The sequence below is a fragment of the Zea mays genome, chromosome 9 (genome assembly GCF_902167145.1).
Source record: "Zea mays cultivar B73 chromosome 9, Zm-B73-REFERENCE-NAM-5.0, whole genome shotgun sequence".
Lineage (NCBI taxonomy): Eukaryota > Viridiplantae > Streptophyta > Magnoliopsida > Poales > Poaceae > Zea > Zea mays.
The window spans coordinates 148,961,727-148,987,951 of record NC_050104.1 but is presented as its reverse complement, the minus strand read 5'-3'; the positions used below and the strand labels follow the sequence as shown (position 1 = coordinate 148,987,951).

The window sequence follows — 26,225 nt, the reverse complement described above, 5'->3', positions numbered from 1 at the left end:
CGTCTGAGCTGATGTGCCTTAAAGTTGAAAGTAACAAAGCTCTTAGGTGTATATATTATAGGTTGAATGATGAGAGCTCAACTCACTATTGGGGCACATTTGTTATAATTTTCGTCTTTCAATAACATAACACAGAAACTTAATAACCTAGAGTGTCAATGCTTTGATGATTATTATTCTCTTTGTGTGCAGGTATGCTGCAATCTACAAACTAACCCAAGAGCACATAAGAAAAGCATTACTTTAAAGATGAGTGACACACGAGCATAGTTAACATACCTTTTGAACGCTCATGGTGCACAACATTTTCATTTTTGCTTGACTGACGACGCCTCTTCAATTCATTTTTCTTTTCATCACTCATCGTGGCGTATCGTGCTCTTTCTCTTTCCCTCTTACGTTGTCTCGCATCATCACATCCACCTAACCAGTTATATCCTTTTCCATTATTAATCGTTGTTGTTAAATTAACATAACAAAGAAATGTAATTACCTAGAGTGATACCACACGGTATAGTACAATCAATGATGCTTCCGTCGCCTATAGCCACATCTGGACAATCATCTACACAAAGTAACTCGATAACACATAAGAAAAGCATTATTTTAAAGATGAGTGACGCACAAGCAGCCTTAATTTACCTTTTGAATACTCATGGTGAACAACGTTCTCTTTTTTGCGTGACTGACGACGGTTCTTCAATTCGTTTTTTTTTCAACACTCATCGCCGCATATCGTGCTCTTTCTCTTTCTCTCTTACATTGTCTCGCATCAGTTCGACCTCCTGAACCATCATATATTACCCATCAATAATCTCCATTGTCAATACATGGTAAACAAACATATTCACCTTGAGTGTTATCACACGATTTAGTTAAATCAATTATGCTTCCGTCGCTGACAGGTACCTCTGGAGATTCATCTACAAAATATGAACATCGTTATTTTCCTTTTTAAAACCTTGGTGAGAGATCAAATATTGCATTTTATTAGTAGATATACCTTCAAGGGTGTTGCTAGACAATTCTCTTAATGGAGGTCGAACATCGTTATTGTTGAACTGATCCATCTACGTCTTTTAGTCTACCAACAGACCTGTGTAGAAAAATATTAGTCATATTCATACTTAGATTATTGCACTTCTGAACAGGAAACACATCTACTATATCTCTCCCAAGCCCACCTGCTACCCCTGATCAAATAGGTTTATTTCTGTAGGTTTTGGTTGCATTGGAGAGGATTGAACAGCAAGCAGAGCTGACCTATGATGTTAGTTCTTTTTTACCCTTTGCTCCACAAGCCCGTTATCATCTTTCTTTTGCCTGAAACCTTGAATAAATTTTTTTTGCAGCAATTGCTAATGTTGGAGGCTAATCTAGTTTTTGGCGCCTTTGCCTCCTATGATCGACATAGAGACATGCGGATGGATATTGATGATATGTCCTATGAGGTACTATCTTTTATCGTGTCTTGTCCTGCCTGAATGGTGGAGGGGTTTTATTAGAGGATGCTTTTCTTTCTGGAGGATTCTTCCTTATTCTGTGTTTGAAGCCCTTACTGTGATTCGAGCAGTAACTATGATCCTTTACGAAATACTCTTCGTTCATATTTATCCTCACGGAAGAGGTGCTTGTATCTTCTGAACAGGAATCATTGGCACTGGAGGAGAGAATAGGCTCTGTGAGCACAGCTCTTTCGGAGGAGCAGTTCACAAACTTGTAGATCAGCAGCACACTCAATGACATAATACATCCACAGATAACCCCTTCCAAAAAAAATTCACATCGTACTCGCTGAATCAACTTCTTACACAGCTCTTCTGCAATCTGCTGATGTTCAGTTTCATGATATTGTTGTTGCATGTGGCAGGTATACTTCTTATGGGTAATTTTGTGTGTACAGTTCTTGTTGTGTCATGCCTAGATTCTGAAAATCGCAAGACATCGCTCTATAGTCGGACAATATTTAACTTCATGCAGTGGTGGAACCATTGCTGGCCTTGCTTTAGGATCCAGATTGAGCAGCTTAAATACAAAAGTATGATCTACCCTTTTTCTGTTATATTATCTGACACTGAACTTTCCGAGTAATATCCTCTTACTGGATAGGTTCATGCACTCTCTGTTTGTGATGACCCTGAATACTTCTATGACTATGTCCAAGGCCTGATTGATGGACTTAATTCTGGTTTGGATTCACGTAATTAAGTTAGAATCGAAAATGTAAGTGCACTTCAGAATTTGCATTATTTATAGTAAATCATTTTGATGTGCTAACTCCAAAAGGTTCATCTGCAGTGCCTTGTCTCAACTTGTTTTTACATATATTAACTACATTTCATAATGAAAAATTGTGAACAGTACATTAGCATTTGGCATTCTCTTCAACTTCTCCTTGACAGGCTAAGGGGTTAGTCTATGCCATGAACACAGCCGAGGAGCTTAAGTTTGTCAAAGACATAGCTGCATCAACAGGCATTGTCCTTGATCCAGTCTACAGGTGCAACTATGTCTGAATCAATGAAATAGATTTGGCACGTGGATCTATGTTTTGGTCTTTGCTAGTCATAAACTGAAAAAAGGCATGCTTCATTTTAATGCAGTGGGAAGGCGGTTTATGGATTGCTAAAAGACATGGCTGGCAATCCAGCCAAATGGAAAGGTCGACGTGCCACTGCCTGAATGGTGGAGGGGTTTTATTAGAGGATGCTTTTCTTTCTGGAGGATTCTTCCTTATTCTGTGTTTGAAGCCCTTACTGTGATTCGAGCAGTAACTATGATCCTTTACGAAATACTCTTCGTTCATATTTATCCTCACGGAAGAGGTGCTTGTATCTTCTGAACAGGAATTATTGGCACTGGAGGAGAGAATAGGCTCTGTGAGCACAGCTCTTTCGGAGGAGCAGTTCACAAAATGCCTCAAAAGAAGCATATATAGTCAGGTCGCTTTAGAAGTCAACAAATCAACCGTTGATGACATGAAATGCAGCATCTGTCAGGTAAGCGGTAACCTTACCTAGCCACCTAGGGGATCTGCTATTTCTGTTATTCTGCTGGTATAAAACAAAATGCATATGAGGATTTTACATTGAGCACTTTCTTTCCAATGTGGAACTGATCTGTTGTGTGGGACAGTCGGCGTTAAGTAGTCCAGGTTTTGCCTGTCATTCTCACAGAAGACAGGCCCTTTTATGCTGCTATTACCCCACTTCCCAAACGTCTTATTAAAAAAGGCTGGGTTGTACTTGCGAGCCCTCCAGGTCAGTACCTTCGCATTGGTGCAGCTGATATCTCCGCTTCGTATTCCTGTTTAACTAACCTTACATTTTGTAATGCAACATTACTCAGAGTTGCCTGATATCAAGCGTGCCATTGTAAATACCCATGTCATTGAACCACAGGTTTGTCGACTTCAGTTATTTTCAGATATCTTTTTTTATGTTTTGCCCATTAACAACTTCCTTGGACAGACACTTGTTGAGTTCTTTGGCACATTGTCGAGAGTGGGCTTTGGAATGCATGAAAGACCTTCTACTGGTTAATCTGAAGGGAAATCTTCAGATTGTTGTGCAGGTATTCCTGTTCAGTTTCTTATGCCCCCTACCCCTCTGTACCAACCCATTGGCATTTATTTTCTTCCTTCTTGGTTCTAATTATTGTGAAATCTTGGGGGACATATGCAGGCCGCGAAAGAACACTCTGAGCAGCTAGGGTTTGATGCTTGCATCAAATTATTTGAGCAATTCAAATCTTATGAGGGCCTTTACTTTTTCTTGGGATCCTATCTGAGCTCCAGGTAATTTCTCTTGCTGACAGTGGAATGCCTTTCTCAAATTTTGCATGTCTATCTCAAAATGCAACACACCTGACTTTTCTTTACATGCAACAGCGAGGACCCAGATCAAATAGAAGATGGACAGTGACTACATGCGAGCACATGTTCAGGAAACTAATCTCCATCAACAACTTCCTCTTAAAACGTCACTATCAAATATTGTAATGTGCAAATCATTGTGTGTTACATGACATCTTAAATATCTAACTTTGAGAATACGGATCTCTTATGAATATGAATACAAATCAGGTACGGATAAAACATTCAGTATCCGACGATAGGCCCAACAATGATGCACAGGAGCATTACAACACAAAGAAATTCAGCTTATTGTTCAGTCACTGTCCATATTCTATTTGACACCAATTTCTGGAGTATGAGAGGGCCTGTTTATTTATTAGTCAGCTGAGGATTTTGATCTAGGCATTTTGCTGGCCTTGCAACGTCAACACCTGAGACAAATACATCTCAGTCCCAAGGGAGCAGTGACAGCAGTGGTAATAACAAGAGCAAGAGCCATTCAACAGAGCCAGTAAGTTGTCGATCTCACAGATAAAGCTGCTGCGGAATCGGTGGGAGCTGCAGCTGCGCCATCATCGTGGTCGGCCAGGAGCCCCCACCACATGGATCAAGGTACACTCGTTGTGAAGGGATATGCTTGGATCAGAGTAGGGGTGGGTGAGGACTGTCCATTTATCACCTTCAATTTCTTTTATATTTTCTTTGGATTTTGACACTCCTTTCTTTTGCTTGCTTTTCTCATAGGATCTAACTTGAGGATGTGATGACAAAAAATACATACCTATTTTTAGATCCCTGACAAGAGAAACCAATGAATACTTCTGAGCCTTTATAAGATTTGTCTTCTTTGTTTGGTTTAGGTTCTCTATGCTTACAAAAAGGAAAGGAAAGTAGGATTTCAGCCATGCTCTTATAGAGTGACTCGTGCTCAAATCTAGAAATTGATATCACCTCAGGTTTGGGTTTTGAGAGCTCACTTATCTGAATCTGTAGTATAGCAGTTAGATTAAAGTGTTAGTATAAAATGTCTTTCAAATTGCACGCACTAAATAAAGCAGCATCGGGAGGGCCATTTCTTGAATTGTTTGTCTCCACTTTATTCAGGTGAACCAAAATGTTCTCCCAGGTCTTCGAACGGAAATACAGTAGTACTTTAGAACCGCAACACTACAACAAAGTTGCCACTGCATGTAAATTAGACAAACAGAGTGTGCACACAACCACTGAAAGACACATATACAAGCAGACGGAACAAGAAACCAGAAAAATGCCCCACTGTAAAGGAAGTAGTTACTAATAAGAACACTGACAAACAAACTAATGATGATGAACTTATTTATTAGATAATAGAGAGGTCACATAGTTCTATACAAAGCGGTTAACATTGAGATCGAATACACGACCAATAAAAACAGAACACAAATCATTATTAATAAGTTTCATCTGATACATGACTAACAAAGTATTCTACTATAACAAGCTAGAACACATGTATCAATCCGATGTTATAGTCGCCAAATGTGCTCGTCTGTTCTCTAGAAATTTATCGATGAAACGACTCCTTGGATTGTCAATCAACGAACGACGAATTGCTGCAATTTAGAACATGATTTGTAAGGACATGATTATTGTAAATTATTGTCATTCTAATTGTATCTATATCTATAATCTATAAATATATTATAAGAACCACTCACTCTTCAAGCGGTATATAGTGTGATGATCCGGGTTGAAATGAATAGTGTTGTGGTCCGAGGTTTCCAAGCACCCTATTGTTATAATAGTATATAATTATTAATAAGAGTAAGAATTAAGTATATATTGAAAGATGTTAGGCACAGAAGAAATTACTGTGATTATGGTTACAACGCAGCAAAGTTCCAATAATTATGTTCTTGTCAACTCTAGCTAACGACCATCGTAGAGCATTTCTTTGCAAGAGGTCAGTCCATACCCCCACGATGATTAGATCCCACCTATTAAAAACCTTAATCGTCTGAATAAGACCTAACAAATGCATAATGCTGTTAAAAAAGAATGTATATATGAAAATTAGTGCCACCTAGAATCCATTAGTACAGCTTCTCTATACGGTCTTCCACCGATATGCTTTAATGGTTCCAAATGAAGAACTATGCCAATAACATCTGAACAATTCACATATGATTAGTTACCTTTGAATCATTTAGACTTCAGGCGTTAGTGATATATATATATAAACTATATGGAAAGAAGGGTTATTACCTACGAATGTCTTATGCGGTTGTTGGTAAACCTCATGAAATGGCATAAGATACTTTGGAAATGGAGGAAATTGGATTGGCTTCGTGAATGGATCCACAATAGTATGTGTTATCAATCCCAACTCTAGCCCATGACCAATATTGCGAAATTGAAGTTCCTCCCGGTTTAGACAAAATGTCACTCTATACAATGTATATGTGCATCCTTGTGTGAGTAAGGCATCGAACCGTTGGACATTATGGCCGTTAGAAATTGCTTCGATTTTGGATCCCTAGATATTTGGGAATACATGTTGTATGAGTCAAAGAATTTAATTATAATAACATGAATATATTGGCTCTATTTCAATGCTTGTTGAAGTGACTCACAGTGATGTCCTGTAGGATGTAGTGTTGACTATTACGACGCCTAGGGAACTTAACAACTACTCTCGCAAAGACACTTTTGACTTGTGGTAAGTTATTGACATCTTGAATATCGTCAAATAGCACGAAACTACATAAAACACGAACTTTAGTTTAAGTTCTTCATACATATAGATGTAAAAAGTAAATAACCTTATATAAACTTACGGAGGAAAGGGAGACAGGCCTGCCACCGTCCTATTTTGAGTACGTCTACCTAATGCCATTGTTCTTATAGGATCTATCATGACATTATTGCAAAGATACAAAAAACATTAAAACGACTATATGACATATAATCTCTTGTCTATTAAAATGCTAAAATAATATGTACAATATATCGCTGTATTAATATGACTGAATTTAGAGATATCAGAATTTAGCAACAAACAAAGTCACTCTGTCAATTGGGGACATGTACAAGTATATTGTACAAAAAGTCCTCCCATGCAACATACAACACCAGAAATTATATAATGCACCCATAATGAATTATGTCGGTTTCGCCAACACACTGCAGGCTGCAGTTTTCAATCTCTTCTTATTTCTTTTGGATTAGGTTCAGCATTTCAGTATTCATACATTCATTCATGTTCCAGGCAGTTTCCTTCCTCCTATTTGCAGTGTCATTACAACTTCCAGTGATTATACTGTTAAAGGTGCTGATCTTATTGTCTCATATTTACAGTTCAACTGTTCAAGTTGCAATTGTTCAACAATTCACAGACATTTTCATCAATATTCATCAGAACGTTACAAGGACAGGTTATTTGAATTCACATACTATTTTTTATTTGGCCTATTGTTTCTGCCTGCAAAATGCCTAGATCAAAATCCTCAGCTGACTAATAAATAAACAGGCCCTCTCATACTCCAGAAATTGGTGTCAAATAGAAGATGGACAGTGACTGAACAATAAGCTGAATTTCTTTGTGTTGTAATGCTCCTGTGCATCATTGTTGGGCCTATCGCCGGATACTGAATGTTTTATCCGTACCTGATTTGTATTCATATTCATATATCTGTATTCTCAAAGTTAGATATTTAAGATGTCATGTAACACGCAATGATTTGCACATTACAATATTTGATAGTGACGTTTTAAGAGGAAGTTGTTGATGGAGATTAGTTTCCTGAACATGTGCTGGCTCATAGTTTACTCATCTTGTGTGGTTCAACAAGCAGGACTCAAACTCAAAGGAAAGCACTAAAGAAGTTTAGAAAAAAGAGATATAAGCAACAATACTTTCCCTTAAAGATGTTCGCTTGCGCTAAATGATAGATCCAAAAAAGAAGCATGAAGAGAAGCGGGTGAGAGAGAGAATTGTGGACGAGTACAAGTGTATCGTTCAAAAAGAAGAGGGGAGAGAAAGAATTATGGGCGGGTGCAAGTGCAACATACAAAAAGCATGCTACCAGCTAAGCCTCCCAACTATAATTTTGTTATCTAAGAATTAGCATCAACCTCTATATACCGGAAGCATGCTATAAACTATATACAGCCCAAAGAATACCCCAAATACACACAAGTCTGGTATTTCATTTAATGTCCCTAATTATCAACCATTTACTGATTAGTGATAAATAATGAACAACCACTAAGATTATGTCAAATTACAATTTAGAGGACTCAGAATTTAGCAGCTAACAAATACAAAGTGTTATTGTTGGGGGCCTTCGGCTTCCGAAGGTCCTCAAAAACATGATTTAACAATGTTTCTGGAGTATAATGTGTGAACAGGTATCTTCGGGCTTGAATCAGAAAGGGAGAAGCTCAAAAGATACGAAGGTTGACACAGTGCCGAAGCTGTGAAGCAGGAAAGCTTCGGCATGTTCGCAGAAAGGGGAACCGACTTAAAGATGAAAAGGCCATTTAGACCTCGATAGAATGCTGTAGAATTATCACCAAATGTAAAGGGCATGTATGTAATTTTGTATGGGTTGTACCCCGTGCCTATAAATAGGAGAACAGTACCCCCATACTGTTCACGCTGACTTGGCATTTGCTTTTGCGTCACACTTGTATTTTCATCTCCTTCCAAGCCGAAGGTACATTTATAATTCGATATTGTTTCTATTCCTTTATGATGAGTTAATAAAGTTAAATGAATAATGTTATATGATTATTCACGCTATCTTTTATGTTTCATATGCTTCGTCTTTTACTAATGTATATCGTAGTGATGAAGGTTAATCCTTCATGACCTTCGTCCGGAGATCGTTATATCCTAAGGGAAATAATGCTTCGAAGGACGAAGGATCTTAATGTTTAACATTTTCTGTGTTGCCTTGTTCTTAACTCATAGCATTTGAGAACAAGTCCCCAACATTGGCGCCCACCTCCGGTGAACTCACTTCCACTTCGAGTCTTCGTGAACACCTTCGGAAGCTATAGACCTTCGCTATGGCGCCGAAGAAAGCTTCAGCGGCTGGGGCTGCAGCACTACAACCGCTGGACCACAACCAGGAGACCGTCTCTCTTCGGGAGGCCAGAAGCCAGAAGAGAAAAGCTGTTAGCCCGACGCTTGAGGAAGAAGAGCTAGACCAAGAAATCAGAGAGATGGAGATGCTACATCAACAAGTGCAGAGGAAGAAGGAGAAGATGGCCCGCCTAGCTGAGTTGCAAAGGCAAATTGACGAAGCTTCTGAGGAAGTTCGCCATCTCACTCACGATGAGCAGAACAGAAGGCCTCATCAGAAAGACCTTCATCAGGAGGGCTTCGTCAACGAAGACGACTGGTATGATAATTTCCATCAGGGAAATTTTGTTTTTGATGATGCTTCTCCTCTGTCTGCTGAGCTGCAGGCTACTCCTTGGCCTCCATCCTATAAGCCACCCCAGCTCCCCATGTTTGACGGCCACTCCGACCCGAAGCAATTCTTGATGAGCTACGAAGCAACAGTGTCTTCGTACGGGGGCAACGCTGCAGTCATGGCGAAGTCTTTCGTCATGGCCGTCAGGAATGTTGCTCAGACCTGGTATTCCTCCCTTCGGCCAGGAACAATCACTTCATGGCAGAAGCTGAAGGATATGTTACTGACCAGCTTTCAAGGTTTTCAAACGAAGCCGGTTACAGCTCAAGCCCTCTTCCAGTGTATTCAGGATCACGAAGAATACCTTCAGGCGTATGTCCGAAGGTTCTTACGATTGAGGGCGCAGGCACCAACGGTGCCCAATGAAATCGTTATCGAAGCCATGATCAAGGGGCTTCGTCCTGGACCTGCAGCTCAATACTTTGCTCGGAAGCCTCCTCAGACCTTGGAGAAATTGCTCCAAAAGATGGATGAGTACATTCGTGCCGACAATGACTTTCGCCAAAGAAGGGAGGAGGCCTTCAGATTTTCTGAGATGACCAGGGGCTTCGGAGGAAGATACTACCCGAGGCATGTCCGTTCCATTCACAGCACTCAGAATGATGATAAGGGGAGTCAGCAAAGCAGGCCGCAGTGCTCCTCACAGGCTTCGGGGCAACAACAAACTTCCTTTCGGCCACCAGCTCCAAGAGGCAGAGGCGCCAGGGGCTTCGGCGGAAGATTCGGAGATCAGCCAAGGAGACTGTTTTGCCTATTCTGTGGAGAGGGCAAGGGCCACACCACTAGGACGTGCCATGTTACAATCCAGAAGCAAAAGGAACTAGCCGAAGCTGCATCTCAACAAGCTCAGTCGAAGCAGGTTATGCATACTGCTTCGTTTCATCCGCCTTATGTCCCACAATACATAGACAACCACCCTGCGGCTTCTGTAGCTTCGGCAAGTCAACCTCAAGCTTCCTGGCAGCAGCTTCCGCCTCCACCTCCATTGCAGCAAGGTCAACAGCCAGAAGGGAGTCAATACGCTCCACAGCAGAGGGACTTCAGAGAACAGTCCGAAGCTCGCACAGTCAACAGCACTGTGCCAGAGTCGAAGCACATTTATTGACATATCCTACCTTTGATAGCAGTCTTTTCTATTCCGTTTTATTTTCTGTGAAGCAAAAAACATTGATAGTTTCCATGTAATAATTTCGTTGTTTCCACGAGAAAAATTTATTTGATTCACAGGCCTAAGTTGCCGAAGCCTAAAATTTCTTCCGTTACCAAGAAGGACCTTCGGACTAAAAATCCATCGGAGTAACAAAAAGTCGTTCTAAGGAACGCAGAGTAAGTTTATAAAGTCACAAAAAGTCGTTCCAAAGGGAGCGCAGCGTAAGTTTTCTGCTCAGAAGTCGTTCCTAAAGGAATGCAGAGCCTACAGCGAAAAATCAACGCTGATACCGTCTAAGTAAAAGACGAAGAAGCTCCTAAGGGAGGCTTACAGCGAAAAGTCAACGCTGATGCCGTCTAAGTAAAAGACGAAGAAGCTCCAAAGACGTTCCTAAGGGAATGCAGAGCTTACGAATATATTTTATGTGTATCTTCGGAACAAATGTCGCATGCATAACATAACATCATCACATCATTTTGCATAGCATAAGCATCATACATCATATCGCATTTGGCAAGAGAAGGGGACACTCTCAACCTTCGAAGGGATGCTTTGAAAAGGTGACATTGAAATTGTATAGCTTCGGAATACAGTTTCGGGGAATATTTTCACGAAACATGGGCGAACTTTATCAGATCAATATCAAAGTTGCATAGCTTCGGAAAATAGCTTCGGAAAATGTTTTCACGAGGCATCGATGTCATTCATCAGAATAATTTTGACGAAGGCTATCTTCTTCACGACGCATGAAAAGAAGGGAAGGTGTTTTTTCGCCGAAGGCTCAAAAGTGGTATGTTTTTAAAGTTTCATGCATCGTAAAGAATTCAATAATGAAAAGAGACTTGTATATTACATTCAAATGTACAAAGTGTTGCATAGATTACACTTTAAATGTTTTTTCCAAATAGCACCTAATCTTCCCTCAATACTGCTTCGGCGGCTTCATTCAGAAGTTGGTCAACAACCTTGTCCATGATAGTTTCGGCCATTTGATTAATTTCTTCATCCCCTTTTGTGTGGGGGTCGGCAGATCGTCCAACAGTTTCTGAGCGAAGAGAACACTTTCTCAGTACTTTTACAAATCGTGAGCGAAGTTTAAAATGAAAATTACAACGCAACAAGAACGACTAGTTGGTACCTAACTGTCCTTCGGGCTCCCTACTCCTTTCGGCAGCGTCTGCTACTCTTCTAGCATCATGAATGCCTTTTTCGCTTCTTTCAATGATCTCTCGCGCCATTCCTCGGCCGCCGTCGTTCCAGATATCAGTAAAAAATTTGCCACCAACCACGCTCGCTTCGGCCGAGGGGTCCTTGATGTCTTCGGTAGATAAGGTAGCTTCGGATTGAGCTAAAAATTTTACATGTTCGCAACCTTTCTTCTCTAAGACGGAAGCAATTCCTCTGGCGCCCGAAAAAGCACATATGTCGCCACGACTGTTCAGAATCTCTTCGAAGGCCTCTGCTTCGTGGCTAATCCATTCCAGCGGACCTTCGGGATTGCCTCGAGAGAAATTCTCTTCGCTGGAAAAGGCGCCTACACTGGCGAAGCTGGACTTAATTTTATTCACACATTCTACAGATTTGACATAGCATTTCCCCTGAGATGTGCGAAGCTCCTTGACTTTTGATTCCAATTTGTTGACCATAAAATCGCTAAGTTCTCGTTTCGTTTCCTCAAGCGCGCGCTCCTCTTTAGCTCTAGCCAGCTGTTTCTGAAGATCTTTAATCTCGCGTTTTTGAGCTTCGGCCTGGGCCTTTGAAGCAGCTTCGTCTTTTTTCACTTTATCTACCAGTGTAAGTAGAATTTTATCTTTTTCCAAAGCTTCGTTTCTCAGTTTGATAACTTCGGAGCGTAAATTATTAAACGCAATTTCATAACTTTCATCTTCGGCGCTCTTTTGCGCTCTTAACGCGTTGCTTAGGATCAGGCCCTATATGAAAAAAGAATTCATATAAGAAAAAAGGAATGAGTTGCGTAAAAAAAATAATAGGGGGTTTTTTCTCAAGTGTTTAATTCCCGTACCTTCAGGCTGTTGTACGCGAGGCTGTCTGCGAGATCCTCTTTCGTCATGGCACTTAACCCAGCTTCAAGCTTCGGAAAGCCTATGCTTCTCGCCATCTCTCGGCAGACGGATAGCTCTTTGTTATCAGGCAGGCAGTATAAGAAGTCATCTTCATTTGTTCCATTGAATATTACTGCCCCCTTCGGATATTTCAGCTCCTTTGCATAATGGTTGGCCTCATGAGTTTCTTCCTCAGATAGCTTTTTCCCCGAAGCATGTCGCATGATGTAATCATGCATGCCGGCAGGTGCTTCGGGGATGACGGTGTCCGTTTCTTCAACTAATATTGGTTCTGGAATTTTTACTGCTTCGGCTTCAAAAGGATGTTCTTTGAAGGGCTCTGAAGGCCCAGCTTCAGCTTCAGCTTGTTGAGCCGAAGCTTCAGTAGAAGTTTCAGCAACTTCAACACTCTTTTTTGGAATTGTGCTTGAAGACTTAATTGTCTCCAAGACGTCTAGTACATTTACCATTCTTTTCCTTTTTGGGGTCACTGATGGCCCCTTTTGGTTTTTTGATGTCCCAATGATTGCTGTAGGACTCAAAACTTCTGATGTTTTGGAGCCCTCAGTTGCTTCTCTTACCTCCTCAATTTTTTCTGTGAGCGGCGCTTCGGTTTTCTCTTTTGTTTCTGACAACAAAATGTTTAATTGTTCTGATTCTATCTTTGGTGGCACTTCGGCCGTTTCTGCGATCTCTGGCAACAAGGCTGGCTCGATTAGTTTTTCAGCTTCGGTGGCTGAAGAAGTTTTCCCGGTAAACTCCGGCACCGAAGCTGGTTCAATATAACGCGGCCGTTGCGTAAGAACCTTTATCTTTTTCCTTTTCGGTTCTGGCTCGCTAGGAGCAGCTGCAGCTTCTTCTTTTGCAGAGATTGTGTTTTTTCTCTTCTGCCTTCGAATGGGATAGCAGTAATCAGGGTAAACAAACCCAATGGCATCAAATACCCGATTCAGTCTCTTCTTTTTTCGGCCTCCGAAGGCTGCTGACATTGCATTATCTTCAGCCTTCGAGTAGGTCCCAAGTAGCTCATCACTTAAATTGTCAATGCTTTTCAACCACTCATCATCTGGCTCAATAAATTTATCTCCAAATTTGAAGGTGTACTTCAGTCTCACAAGCTCACCTTCGTCGGCCTTTTTTATGGTTTCTTGTGGCATTTCCCATTTCTCAGCAAGCGGCCACACCCTGAAGGCGATATGTTCTTGTACTAAGTCCCTTGTTCCTATAAAAGAGCAGACAACGCCGAAGGCTCTTTGGCACTCTTCGGCGGCTTCGTTCATTTCAACCTTCGGCCTCCGAAGGCCGAAGCTTTGCCAAATAGGACGCATAATTATACCTTTGATGTCTTCTCGTGCTGATAAGTCATTCTTCACATAAAACCATTCTGTCATCCAATCCCCGGGCCATTTCTTCCGAAAGGTTGGTACGGGACAGCTTGCCCCGGACCGAGAAACGAAGCTGTAGCAGCCAAAGTTGTTATGGTACTGTTCTTTGCCCCAAGGCTTTGTTTCATATAATAATTCATGAACATTACAAAAGCTTCTTGCGTCAGGCTCCAGACCTTGACTCCTCGCGGCCCACACGAAGATATTTAGCCTTATAATTGCCTCGGGAGTAAGTTGATGAAGATAGACTTCGAAGATTTTCAACACCTCCACGACGAAGCTGCTCAAGGGGAATCGCAATCCAGCTTTCAAAAAGCTTCGGTACACCACAACTTCATTTTCTTCAGGGTGTGGACAAGTTTTTTCCCCTTCGTCCGCCCTCACAATGGACAGATCCCGGAAATACCTTCCTCTCATATTAACAAGATGATTCTCTTTGATAGTTGATTTACCATAAACTGAATGGCTTGGTCGCCAGGGACGATCTTCGGAGTCTTCGCCACCGCTGTCCATATCATAACTTTCGCTGTCACCAGTATCTTCAGACAGCCCCTCCAGAATTTCCTTGGTAATCTTTTCTGTGTTGGACTTCGACATCGCTATAAGAAACCCTAGGTTCTTCTCTTCATCAAGACTCAGCTTCATCTCAGCAGCAGCCTTCTTAGCAGCTTCAGACATCTTCGGAAGCGCTAAAAAACTGTTTCTAAAAACCGAAGCTTCAAAGCTAAAAACTTAGCAGAGCACAGTGCACAAGAGCTAAAAAATGAGTGAGCAGGAGTGGTTGGCCAGAAAGCGTGCAAAATAAGTTTGCGGTATGGCCGTATTTATACGCTTGATGCGTTGAAAGTTGAAAGACCCCACTTGTCATTGAATGTTGCTATTCTAGCAAAGGGAAGGTGTTTTTTCGGACCTTCGGCATAAAGCCTTCGGTCATATCGCAATCTGAATTTATTATTTTCAAACAAATTAATATTGCGAGGGGCTACTGTTGGGGGCCTTCGGCTTCCGAAGGTCCTCAAAAACATGATTTAACAATGTTTCTGGAGTATAATGTGTGAACAGGTATCTTCGGGCTTGAATCAGAAAGGGAGAAGCTCAAAAGATACGAAGGTTGACACAGTGCCGAAGCTGTGAAGCAGGAAAGCTTCGGCATGTTCGCAGAAAGGGGAACCGACTTAAAGATGAAAAGGCCATTTAGACCTCGATAGAATGCTGTAGAATTATCACCAAATGTAAAGGGCATGTATGTAATTTTGTATGGGTTGTACCCCGTGCCTATAAATAGGAGAACAGTACCCCCATACTGTTCACGCTGACTTGGCATTTGCTTTTGCGTCACACTTGTATTTTCATCTCCTTCCAAGCCGAAGGTACATTTATAATTCGATATTGTTTCTATTCCTTTATGATGAGTTAATAAAGTTAAATGAATAATGTTATATGATTATTCACGCTATCTTTTATGTTTCATATGCTTCGTCTTTTACTAATGTATATCGTAGTGATGAAGGTTAATCCTTCATGACCTTCGTCCGGAGATCGTTATATCCTAAGGGAAATAATGCTTCGAAGGACGAAGGATCTTAATGTTTAACATTTTCTGTGTTGCCTTGTTCTTAACTCATAGCATTTGAGAACAAGTCCCCAACAGTTATATATTGCAGAATTTAATTATCACTGATTGTAGCATATTAGTGCTAGAACAATATATGTTGCCTAAGTGTCCTAACCATAAGATGGTGAACATTATAGTTTCAGGGAAAGAAGGTGTTGAAGTTTCAGTGGTTACCTAAAAATCCAGCAATGTCCAGCAAGCACCACTCAGCAACACAAAACAAGTTCAAACTTCTGTTCAAAGTAATAGAGCAAACATGAATAGTTAGCAACCATGCAACAGGTAGCAACGATTATAAGGTAGGAAATACAAAAATACCAGCTATGATGTCCTCAAGATGATGGCCAAGTGTGCCAAAACATAAGATCGCCAATGTTCGAGGTTTAGCCTTCTATTACAAACAAAATCGGAAAAGTTATGAATAGCGGTTTAATGTTTGGAGTTTAAACGGCAAACATACGTATACAGGGAAATATTAAATTGTTTCGATCAGTTTGTTAACATAGATAACTTTGATGAGTTTGTTTGCGAGATGGATACTTGCTAGCAGGAAAAACATAATGGACAGGACCCTCTGGTCATACTAACTACGAAGGATAACCTTGAGATACAGAAGCACTATGATAAAAAGCATTACATAAGATAAATCAAAGGTTCTTCTTATGTGTTCTTGCACTCTTGAAAATCAAAACAGCTTATGCTAATCCAATTGATGGGATTGATGGGAGCATACATATGTATGAGTTTGGACTGCTGAAAATCAAAACAGCTTATGCTAATCCAACTAATGGGATTGATGGGAGCACAATGCAATAAACAGCAAGGAGAACAACAGCCTAGCTATTAGTGGGATTGATGGGAAGCAAAATTCAGCATAGCGTTGGGTCAGTGCAATGAACAAAAAGCAGAACAACAAATACTGTGTCGTCTGTCCCTTGAGCTTTTAAACAGTCTGAACTAATGCGAGCAGCAAGCCAAACACTACATGGTACTCTGAATTGGTGTCAACAGCAAGCCAAACTATTCATCATCGTCGAGATCGTATAGGATATGTTTAAACTGAACAACAGGACAAAGATGTTAACTATGAGTCTATGACTGTAGTCCTAAATCACATGACAGAAACATATTGCTACAAAACTTATTTAAACTTGTGCATAACATTCGACACATAGCTATCATGGGCTCTCCGGTACTACAAGGCTATCGAATTAGTTCTCAACATAAAAATAGAACTACAAAGAGTATTACCTCTATGTGATTTCAGTCGTCCTCGTTCTCCGGCACGCGCGCAGTCTTGGTGATACCCACTTGAGAACTAAAAAAATGGAAGGGTTGCAGAACGGTGAAATCAAGATTATCACTGAGAACATGGATTAAATCCAATGAAAAGGAAGCCTTTGCTCCACCTATAGTGTTGGGGGCCTTCGGCTTCCGAAGGTCCTCAAAAACATGATTTAACAATGTTTCTGGAGTATAATGTGTGAACAGGTATCTTCGGGCTTGAATCAGAAAGGGAGAAGCTCAAAAGATACGAAGGTTGACACAGTGCCGAAGCTGTGAAGCAGGAAAGCTTCGGCATGTTCGCAGAAAGGGGAACCGACTTAAAGATGAAAAGGCCATTTAGACCTCGATAGAATGCTGTAGAATTATCACCAAATGTAAAGGGCATGTATGTAATTTTGTATGGGTTGTACCCCGTGCCTATAAATAGGAGAACAGTACCCCCATACTGTTCACGCTGACTTGGCATTTGCTTTTGCGTCACACTTGTATTTTCATCTCCTTCCAAGCCGAAGGTACATTTATAATTCGATATTGTTTCTATTCCTTTATGATGAGTTAATAAAGTTAAATGAATAATGTTATATGATTATTCACGCTATCTTTTATGTTTCATATGCTTCGTCTTTTACTAATGTATATCGTAGTGATGAAGGTTAATCCTTCATGACCTTCGTCCGGAGATCGTTATATCCTAAGGGAAATAATGCTTCGAAGGACGAAGGATCTTAATGTTTAACATTTTCTGTGTTGCCTTGTTCTTAACTCATAGCATTTGAGAACAAGTCCCCAACATTGGCGCCCACCTCCGGTGAACTCACTTCCACTTCGAGTCTTCGTGAACACCTTCGGAAGCTATAGACCTTCGCTATGGCGCCGAAGAAAGCTTCAGCGGCTGGGGCTGCAGCACTACAACCGCTGGACCACAACCAGGAGACCGTCTCTCTTCGGGAGGCCAGAAGCCAGAAGAGAAAAGCTGTTAGCCCGACGCTTGAGGAAGAAGAGCTAGACCAAGAAATCAGAGAGATGGAGATGCTACATCAACAAGTGCAGAGGAAGAAGGAGAAGATGGCCCGCCTAGCTGAGTTGCAAAGGCAAATTGACGAAGCTTCTGAGGAAGTTCGCCATCTCACTCACGATGAGCAGAACAGAAGGCCTCATCAGAAAGACCTTCATCAGGAGGGCTTCGTCAACGAAGACGACTGGTATGATAATTTCCATCAGGGAAATTTTGTTTTTGATGATGCTTCTCCTCTGTCTGCTGAGCTGCAGGCTACTCCTTGGCCTCCATCCTATAAGCCACCCCAGCTCCCCATGTTTGACGGCCACTCCGACCCGAAGCAATTCTTGATGAGCTACGAAGCAACAGTGTCTTCGTACGGGGGCAACGCTGCAGTCATGGCGAAGTCTTTCGTCATGGCCGTCAGGAATGTTGCTCAGACCTGGTATTCCTCCCTTCGGCCAGGAACAATCACTTCATGGCAGAAGCTGAAGGATATGTTACTGACCAGCTTTCAAGGTTTTCAAACGAAGCCGGTTACAGCTCAAGCCCTCTTCCAGTGTATTCAGGATCACGAAGAATACCTTCAGGCGTATGTCCGAAGGTTCTTACGATTGAGGGCGCAGGCACCAACGGTGCCCAATGAAATCGTTATCGAAGCCATGATCAAGGGGCTTCGTCCTGGACCTGCAGCTCAATACTTTGCTCGGAAGCCTCCTCAGACCTTGGAGAAATTGCTCCAAAAGATGGATGAGTACATTCGTGCCGACAATGACTTTCGCCAAAGAAGGGAGGAGGCCTTCAGATTTTCTGAGATGACCAGGGGCTTCGGAGGAAGATACTACCCGAGGCATGTCCGTTCCATTCACAGCACTCAGAATGATGATAAGGGGAGTCAGCAAAGCAGGCCGCAGTGCTCCTCACAGGCTTCGGGGCAACAACAAACTTCCTTTCGGCCACCAGCTCCAAGAGGCAGAGGCGCCAGGGGCTTCGGCGGAAGATTCGGAGATCAGCCAAGGAGACTGTTTTGCCTATTCTGTGGAGAGGGCAAGGGCCACACCACTAGGACGTGCCATGTTACAATCCAGAAGCAAAAGGAACTAGCCGAAGCTGCATCTCAACAAGCTCAGTCGAAGCAGGTTATGCATACTGCTTCGTTTCATCCGCCTTATGTCCCACAATACATAGACAACCACCCTGCGGCTTCTGTAGCTTCGGCAAGTCAACCTCAAGCTTCCTGGCAGCAGCTTCCGCCTCCACCTCCATTGCAGCAAGGTCAACAGCCAGAAGGGAGTCAATACGCTCCACAGCAGAGGGACTTCAGAGAACAGTCCGAAGCTCGCACAGTCAACAGCACTGTGCCAGAGTCGAAGCACATTTATTGACATATCCTACCTTTGATAGCAGTCTTTTCTATTCCGTTTTATTTTCTGTGAAGCAAAAAACATTGATAGTTTCCATGTAATAATTTCGTTGTTTCCACGAGAAAAATTTATTTGATTCACAGGCCTAAGTTGCCGAAGCCTAAAATTTCTTCCGTTACCAAGAAGGACCTTCGGACTAAAAATCCATCGGAGTAACAAAAAGTCGTTCTAAGGAACGCAGAGTAAGTTTATAAAGTCACAAAAAGTCGTTCCAAAGGGAGCGCAGCGTAAGTTTTCTGCTCAGAAGTCGTTCCTAAAGGAATGCAGAGCCTACAGCGAAAAATCAACGCTGATACCGTCTAAGTAAAAGACGAAGAAGCTCCTAAGGGAGGCTTACAGCGAAAAGTCAACGCTGATGCCGTCTAAGTAAAAGACGAAGAAGCTCCAAAGACGTTCCTAAGGGAATGCAGAGCTTACGAATATATTTTATGTGTATCTTCGGAACAAATGTCGCATGCATAACATAACATCATCACATCATTTTGCATAGCATAAGCATCATACATCATATCGCATTTGGCAAGAGAAGGGGACACTCTCAACCTTCGAAGGGATGCTTTGAAAAGGTGACATTGAAATTGTATAGCTTCGGAATACAGTTTCGGGGAATATTTTCACGAAACATGGGCGAACTTTATCAGATCAATATCAAAGTTGCATAGCTTCGGAAAATAGCTTCGGAAAATGTTTTCACGAGGCATCGATGTCATTCATCAGAATAATTTTGACGAAGGCTATCTTCTTCACGACGCATGAAAAGAAGGGAAGGTGTTTTTTCGCCGAAGGCTCAAAAGTGGTATGTTTTTAAAGTTTCATGCATCGTAAAGAATTCAATAATGAAAAGAGACTTGTATATTACATTCAAATGTACAAAGTGTTGCATAGATTACACTTTAAATGTTTTTTCCAAATAGCACCTAATCTTCCCTCAATACTGCTTCGGCGGCTTCATTCAGAAGTTGGTCAACAACCTTGTCCATGATAGTTTCGGCCATTTGATTAATTTCTTCATCCCCTTTTGTGTGGGGGTCGGCAGATCGTCCAACAGTTTCTGAGCGAAGAGAACACTTTCTCAGTACTTTTACAAATCGTGAGCGAAGTTTAAAATGAAAATTACAACGCAACAAGAACGACTAGTTGGTACCTAACTGTCCTTCGGGCTCCCTACTCCTTTCGGCAGCGTCTGCTACTCTTCTAGCATCATGAATGCCTTTTTCGCTTCTTTCAATGATCTCTCGCGCCATTCCTCGGCCGCCGTCGTTCCAGATATCAGTAAAAAATTTGCCACCAACCACGCTCGCTTCGGCCGAGGGGTCCTTGATGTCTTCGGTAGATAAGGTAGCTTCGGATTGAGCTAAAAATTTTACATGTTCGCAACCTTTCTTCTCTAAGACGGAAGCAATTCCTCTGGCGCCCGAAAAAGCACATATGTCGCCACGACTGTTCAGAATCTCTTCGAAGGCCTCTGCTTCGTGGCTAATCCATTCCAGCGGACCTTCGGGATTGCCTCGAGAGAAATTCTCTTCGCTGGAAAAGGCGCCTACACTGGCGAAGCTGGACTTAATTTTATTCACACATTCTACAGATTTGACATAGCATTTCCCCTGAGATGTGCGAAGCTCCTTGACTTTTGATTCCAATTTGTTGACCATAAAATCGCTAAGTTCTCGTTTCGTTTCCTCAAGCGCGCGCTCCTCTTTAGCTCTAGCCAGCTGTTTCTGAAGATCTTTAATCTCGCGTTTTTGAGCTTCGGCCTGGGCCTTTGAAGCAGCTTCGTCTTTTTTCACTTTATCTACCAGTGTAAGTAGAATTTTATCTTTTTCCAAAGCTTCGTTTCTCAGTTTGATAACTTCGGAGCGTAAATTATTAAACGCAATTTCATAACTTTCATCTTCGGCGCTCTTTTGCGCTCTTAACGCGTTGCTTAGGATCAGGCCCTATATGAAAAAAGAATTCATATAAGAAAAAAGGAATGAGTTGCGTAAAAAAAATAATAGGGGGTTTTTTCTCAAGTGTTTAATTCCCGTACCTTCAGGCTGTTGTACGCGAGGCTGTCTGCGAGATCCTCTTTCGTCATGGCACTTAACCCAGCTTCAAGCTTCGGAAAGCCTATGCTTCTCGCCATCTCTCGGCAGACGGATAGCTCTTTGTTATCAGGCAGGCAGTATAAGAAGTCATCTTCATTTGTTCCATTGAATATTACTGCCCCCTTCGGATATTTCAGCTCCTTTGCATAATGGTTGGCCTCATGAGTTTCTTCCTCAGATAGCTTTTTCCCCGAAGCATGTCGCATGATGTAATCATGCATGCCGGCAGGTGCTTCGGGGATGACGGTGTCCGTTTCTTCAACTAATATTGGTTCTGGAATTTTTACTGCTTCGGCTTCAAAAGGATGTTCTTTGAAGGGCTCTGAAGGCCCAGCTTCAGCTTCAGCTTGTTGAGCCGAAGCTTCAGTAGAAGTTTCAGCAACTTCAACACTCTTTTTTGGAATTGTGCTTGAAGACTTAATTGTCTCCAAGACGTCTAGTACATTTACCATTCTTTTCCTTTTTGGGGTCACTGATGGCCCCTTTTGGTTTTTTGATGTCCCAATGATTGCTGTAGGACTCAAAACTTCTGATGTTTTGGAGCCCTCAGTTGCTTCTCTTACCTCCTCAATTTTTTCTGTGAGTGGCGCTTCGGTTTTCTCTTTTGTTTCTGACAACAAAATGTTTAATTGTTCTGATTCTATCTTTGGTGGCACTTCGGCCGTTTCTGCGATCTCTGGCAACAAGGCTGGCTCGATTAGTTTTTCAGCTTCGGTGGCTGAAGAAGTTTTCCCGGTAAACTCCGGCACCGAAGCTGGTTCAATATAACGCGGCCGTTGCGTAAGAACCTTTATCTTTTTCCTTTTCGGTTCTGGCTCGCTAGGAGCAGCTGCAGCTTCTTCTTTTGCAGAGATTGTGTTTTTTCTCTTCTGCCTTCGAATGGGATAGCAGTAATCAGGGTAAACAAACCCAATGGCATCAAATACCCGATTCAGTCTCTTCTTTTTTCGGCCTCCGAAGGCTGCTGACATTGCATTATCTTCAGCCTTCGAGTAGGTCCCAAGTAGCTCATCACTTAAATTGTCAATGCTTTTCAACCACTCATCATCTGGCTCAATAAATTTATCTCCAAATTTGAAGGTGTACTTCAGTCTCACAAGCTCACCTTCGTCGGCCTTTTTTATGGTTTCTTGTGGCATTTCCCATTTCTCAGCAAGCGGCCACACCCTGAAGGCGATATGTTCTTGTACTAAGTCCCTTGTTCCTATAAAAGAGCAGACAACGCCGAAGGCTCTTTGGCACTCTTCGGCGGCTTCGTTCATTTCAACCTTCGGCCTCCGAAGGCCGAAGCTTTGCCAAATAGGACGCATAATTATACCTTTGATGTCTTCTCGTGCTGATAAGTCATTCTTCACATAAAACCATTCTGTCATCCAATCCCCGGGCCATTTCTTCCGAAAGGTTGGTACGGGACAGCTTGCCCCGGACCGAGAAACGAAGCTGTAGCAGCCAAAGTTGTTATGGTACTGTTCTTTGCCCCAAGGCTTTGTTTCATATAATAATTCATGAACATTACAAAAGCTTCTTGCGTCAGGCTCCAGACCTTGACTCCTCGCGGCCCACACGAAGATATTTAGCCTTATAATTGCCTCGGGAGTAAGTTGATGAAGATAGACTTCGAAGATTTTCAACACCTCCACGACGAAGCTGCTCAAGGGGAATCGCAATCCAGCTTTCAAAAAGCTTCGGTACACCACAACTTCATTTTCTTCAGGGTGTGGACAAGTTTTTTCCCCTTCGTCCGCCCTCACAATGGACAGATCCCGGAAATACCTTCCTCTCATATTAACAAGATGATTCTCTTTGATAGTTGATTTACCATAAACTGAATGGCTTGGTCGCCAGGGACGATCTTCGGAGTCTTCGCCACCGCTGTCCATATCATAACTTTCGCTGTCACCAGTATCTTCAGACAGCCCCTCCAGAATTTCCTTGGTAATCTTTTCTGTGTTGGACTTCGACATCGCTATAAGAAACCCTAGGTTCTTCTCTTCATCAAGACTCAGCTTCATCTCAGCAGCAGCCTTCTTAGCAGCTTCAGACATCTTCGGAAGCGCTAAAAAACTGTTTCTAAAAACCGAAGCTTCAAAGCTAAAAACTTAGCAGAGCACAGTGCACAAGAGCTAAAAAATGAGTGAGCAGGAGTGGTTGGCCAGAAAGCGTGCAAAATAAGTTTGCGGTATGGCCGTATTTATACGCTTGATGCGTTGAAAGTTGAAAGACCCCACTTGTCATTGAATGTTGCTATTCTAGCAAAGGGAAGGTGTTTTTTCGGACCTTCGGCATAAAGCCTTCGGTCATATCGCAATCTGAATTTATTATTTTCAAACAAATTAATATTGCGAGGGGCTACTGTTGGGGGCCTTCGGCTTCCGAAGGTCCTCAAAAACATGATTTAACAATGTTTCTGGAGTATAATGTGTGAACAGGTATCTTCGGGCTTGAATCAGAAAGGGAGAAGCTCAAAAGATACGAAGGTTGACACAGTGCCGAAGCTGTGAAGCAGGAAAGCTTCGGCATGTTCGCAGAAAGGGGAACCGACTTAAAGATGAAAAGGCCATTTAGACCTCGATAGAATGCTGTAGAATTATCACCAAATGTAAAGGGCATGTATGTAATTTTGTATGGGTTGTACCCCGTGCCTATAAATAGGAGAACAGTACCCCCATACTGTTCACGCTGACTTGGCATTTGCTTTTGCGTCACACTTGTATTTTCATCTCCTTCCAAGCCGAAGGTACATTTATAATTCGATATTGTTTCTATTCCTTTATGATGAGTTAATAAAGTTAAATGAATAATGTTATATGATTATTCACGCTATCTTTTATGTTTCATATGCTTCGTCTTTTACTAATGTATATCGTAGTGATGAAGGTTAATCCTTCATGACCTTCGTCCGGAGATCGTTATATCCTAAGGGAAATAATGCTTCGAAGGACGAAGGATCTTAATGTTTAACATTTTCTGTGTTGCCTTGTTCTTAACTCATAGCATTTGAGAACAAGTCCCCAACATATAGTTTATTTAAATCCATGTTGTATAGTTCAATTACAGAACGGTTTAGCAGTTACACTACAAATATGAAAGGCAACCATGGGGAGGGAACCCGCACAGGAACAAACAACAGACGTGCAGCGATGCATGGAAAAAGAAGACTGAAATATTAATCCCTGAAAAATCCTAAAATTAGCAGAGCAATACGTCAGTACCAATTCCAAACAAGCAACTGGTCTGCCAACTAAAATGAGCATATTCATTACAAAATGTACAAGCTGAGGCAACCAAGAAAGGCCAATCTCACACTGAACAGCACGCCACAGTTGGTACAGCATGATTTCTCAGCCTTTCATATTTCATATAAATCATTTCATGTGCACTAGAGCTACGCAAAGCAAAAGCGAGACCACTGTTGTTGCATACTTCACTGCCGTCCCACTAACAACAGATCAGTTTGCCCTAACGGGAGAGATCAGCGCTTCAGGGAATGAGGTCAGGAGGCAGTGGGGTGGACCTTGGGGGCCTCGTCAATGGCAGAGGAGAGCTCGGAGAGGAGGTCGGAGCAGAGCAGCGCGCCGTACACGTTGAGCAGCACCGGCGTGGCGGCAGCGCTGTTCCGGGCGCCGAGGCAGCTGTCGCGCCGATGAAGGGAGGGAGGAGGCGAGGTCCTCCGGCGCCCGATGCAGCAAGGACAAAGCAGGAAGCGGAGCTTGCAGACCTCGGCAAATTGCAGTAAGTGAAAGAGAGAGGAACTGCCTCGGACGCGGCACCATATAGCGGCATCATCCAGCGCACGCATTGGAAGTGGAGGTCGTGGGGAGGGAGGATGCGAGAGTGGGGCTGACCGGCTGAGTGGCTGACCGAGCGGTTCAGCGCTCCGTCGTGCGAACGGCCGGGGAAGAAGACCGCCTGAGGCCTGAGGGTAACGCCGCACGAAATGGGCCGTCCGAGTGACACTCAGCACATGGGCCGCGCGGAAGGGATAATGGGCCGAGAAGAACCGCTCTCCTGCTGTCTTGCAAAAACTTAGTACCATACTGGCTACGAAAGGAGACATGGAGCGGCTTATAAGCGTGGGCGCGGACTTGATAGTAAGAAGTCTGTTGGTGGCTGAATTGGTTATGTTCAGCTCTTGCGCAGGTATGATAAAATTTTTGCTGGAGACCTGTGTGTACGGCTGTGGGGTACGTAGATGGCAGAACCGGTCAGAGGCAGAACGGTCAAAAGGCAGACTACTATTGCTTACTTAACAAGTAGTATATATATATATATATATATATATATATATATATATATATATATATATATATATATATATATATATATATATATATATATATATATATATATATATGCGTTCCCTGTTTGAGCTTTTCCCGAATATATATGCTTCAAGTTATCTCATCCACAGTCTTCGCTAACGTTACTGGGAAGGACAGCTGCGGCAGTTGTGCCTCTTGAGCAAGAAAAAAAAATGTTGATTAAGGCTGCACGATTCCTCTGTTAGGTCTTAATAACATGCATCGCTGGCTTGGTTAGAGGACTAATAATGCAGCTAATAGCGGGGCATCTTGTAGCAGTTACGTTGGCATAGATTTGTAGGTGAGAGCCGCTGTCCGGTCAATCATCAATCGTCCTCACAGCGGTGGCGACAGTTTCCGCTGTTCATTCCTCTCCGACACCGACATAAAACTCAGTGCCATGCTCGTCGCCGTGCAAGCAAGCAGGCAGGCAGCAGTCGGATCCTGCAGCAGCTGAATGGCCCTAAAATCCAAGACGCACAGCTGGGACTGTACGTGCACAGTTCGCTCAATCAGCAGCGAAAAGACAGTGGAAAAATAATAATCTCTGGAGAATGAATATTCTAGGCTACCGACGGGTGAAGTGAAGGCATGGGCC

General features: G+C 42.4%; 1 protein-coding gene, 3 long non-coding RNA genes and 1 other non-coding gene across 5 annotated transcripts; 3 read left to right on the top strand and 2 right to left on the bottom strand.

The window, feature by feature from the left end:
* Nucleotides 1–300: 300 nt before the first annotated feature.
* LOC111590113 (uncharacterized) lies at nt 301–857 on the bottom strand. The gene is made up of 3 exons (XR_002749198.1): nt 643–857; nt 494–565; nt 301–423 (listed from the first exon to the last, which is right to left on the bottom strand). It is a non-coding gene; the product is annotated as an uncharacterized lncRNA (long non-coding RNA).
* Nucleotides 858–1,033: 176 nt separating this feature from the next.
* LOC109942658 (probable E3 ubiquitin-protein ligase HIP1) lies at nt 1,034–3,072 on the top strand. The gene is made up of 4 exons (XM_023301099.1): nt 1,034–1,039; nt 1,220–1,270; nt 1,353–1,451; nt 2,847–3,072. The coding sequence occupies exons 1-4, from the start codon at nt 1,034–1,036 to the stop codon at nt 3,018–3,020; spliced, it is 330 nt and encodes a 109-aa protein (XP_023156867.1). The 3' UTR covers nt 3,021–3,072.
* On the top strand, nt 1,834–2,201 carry LOC103639362 (uncharacterized). The gene is made up of 3 exons (XR_002265158.3): nt 1,834–1,870; nt 1,981–2,038; nt 2,110–2,201. It is a non-coding gene; the product is annotated as an uncharacterized lncRNA (long non-coding RNA).
* Nucleotides 3,073–4,607: 1,535 nt separating the features above from the next.
* Nucleotides 4,608–4,689, top strand: LOC111590180 (small nucleolar RNA R41). Its single transcript, XR_004852892.1, has one exon. It is a non-coding gene; the product is annotated as a small nucleolar RNA R41 (small nucleolar RNA).
* A 1,014-nt stretch (nt 4,690–5,703) lies between these two features.
* On the bottom strand, nt 5,704–6,262 carry LOC111590108 (uncharacterized). The gene is made up of 3 exons (XR_002749190.1): nt 6,101–6,262; nt 5,919–6,003; nt 5,704–5,832 (listed from the first exon to the last, which is right to left on the bottom strand). It is a non-coding gene; the product is annotated as an uncharacterized lncRNA (long non-coding RNA).
* Nucleotides 6,263–26,225: the final 19,963 nt, after the last annotated feature.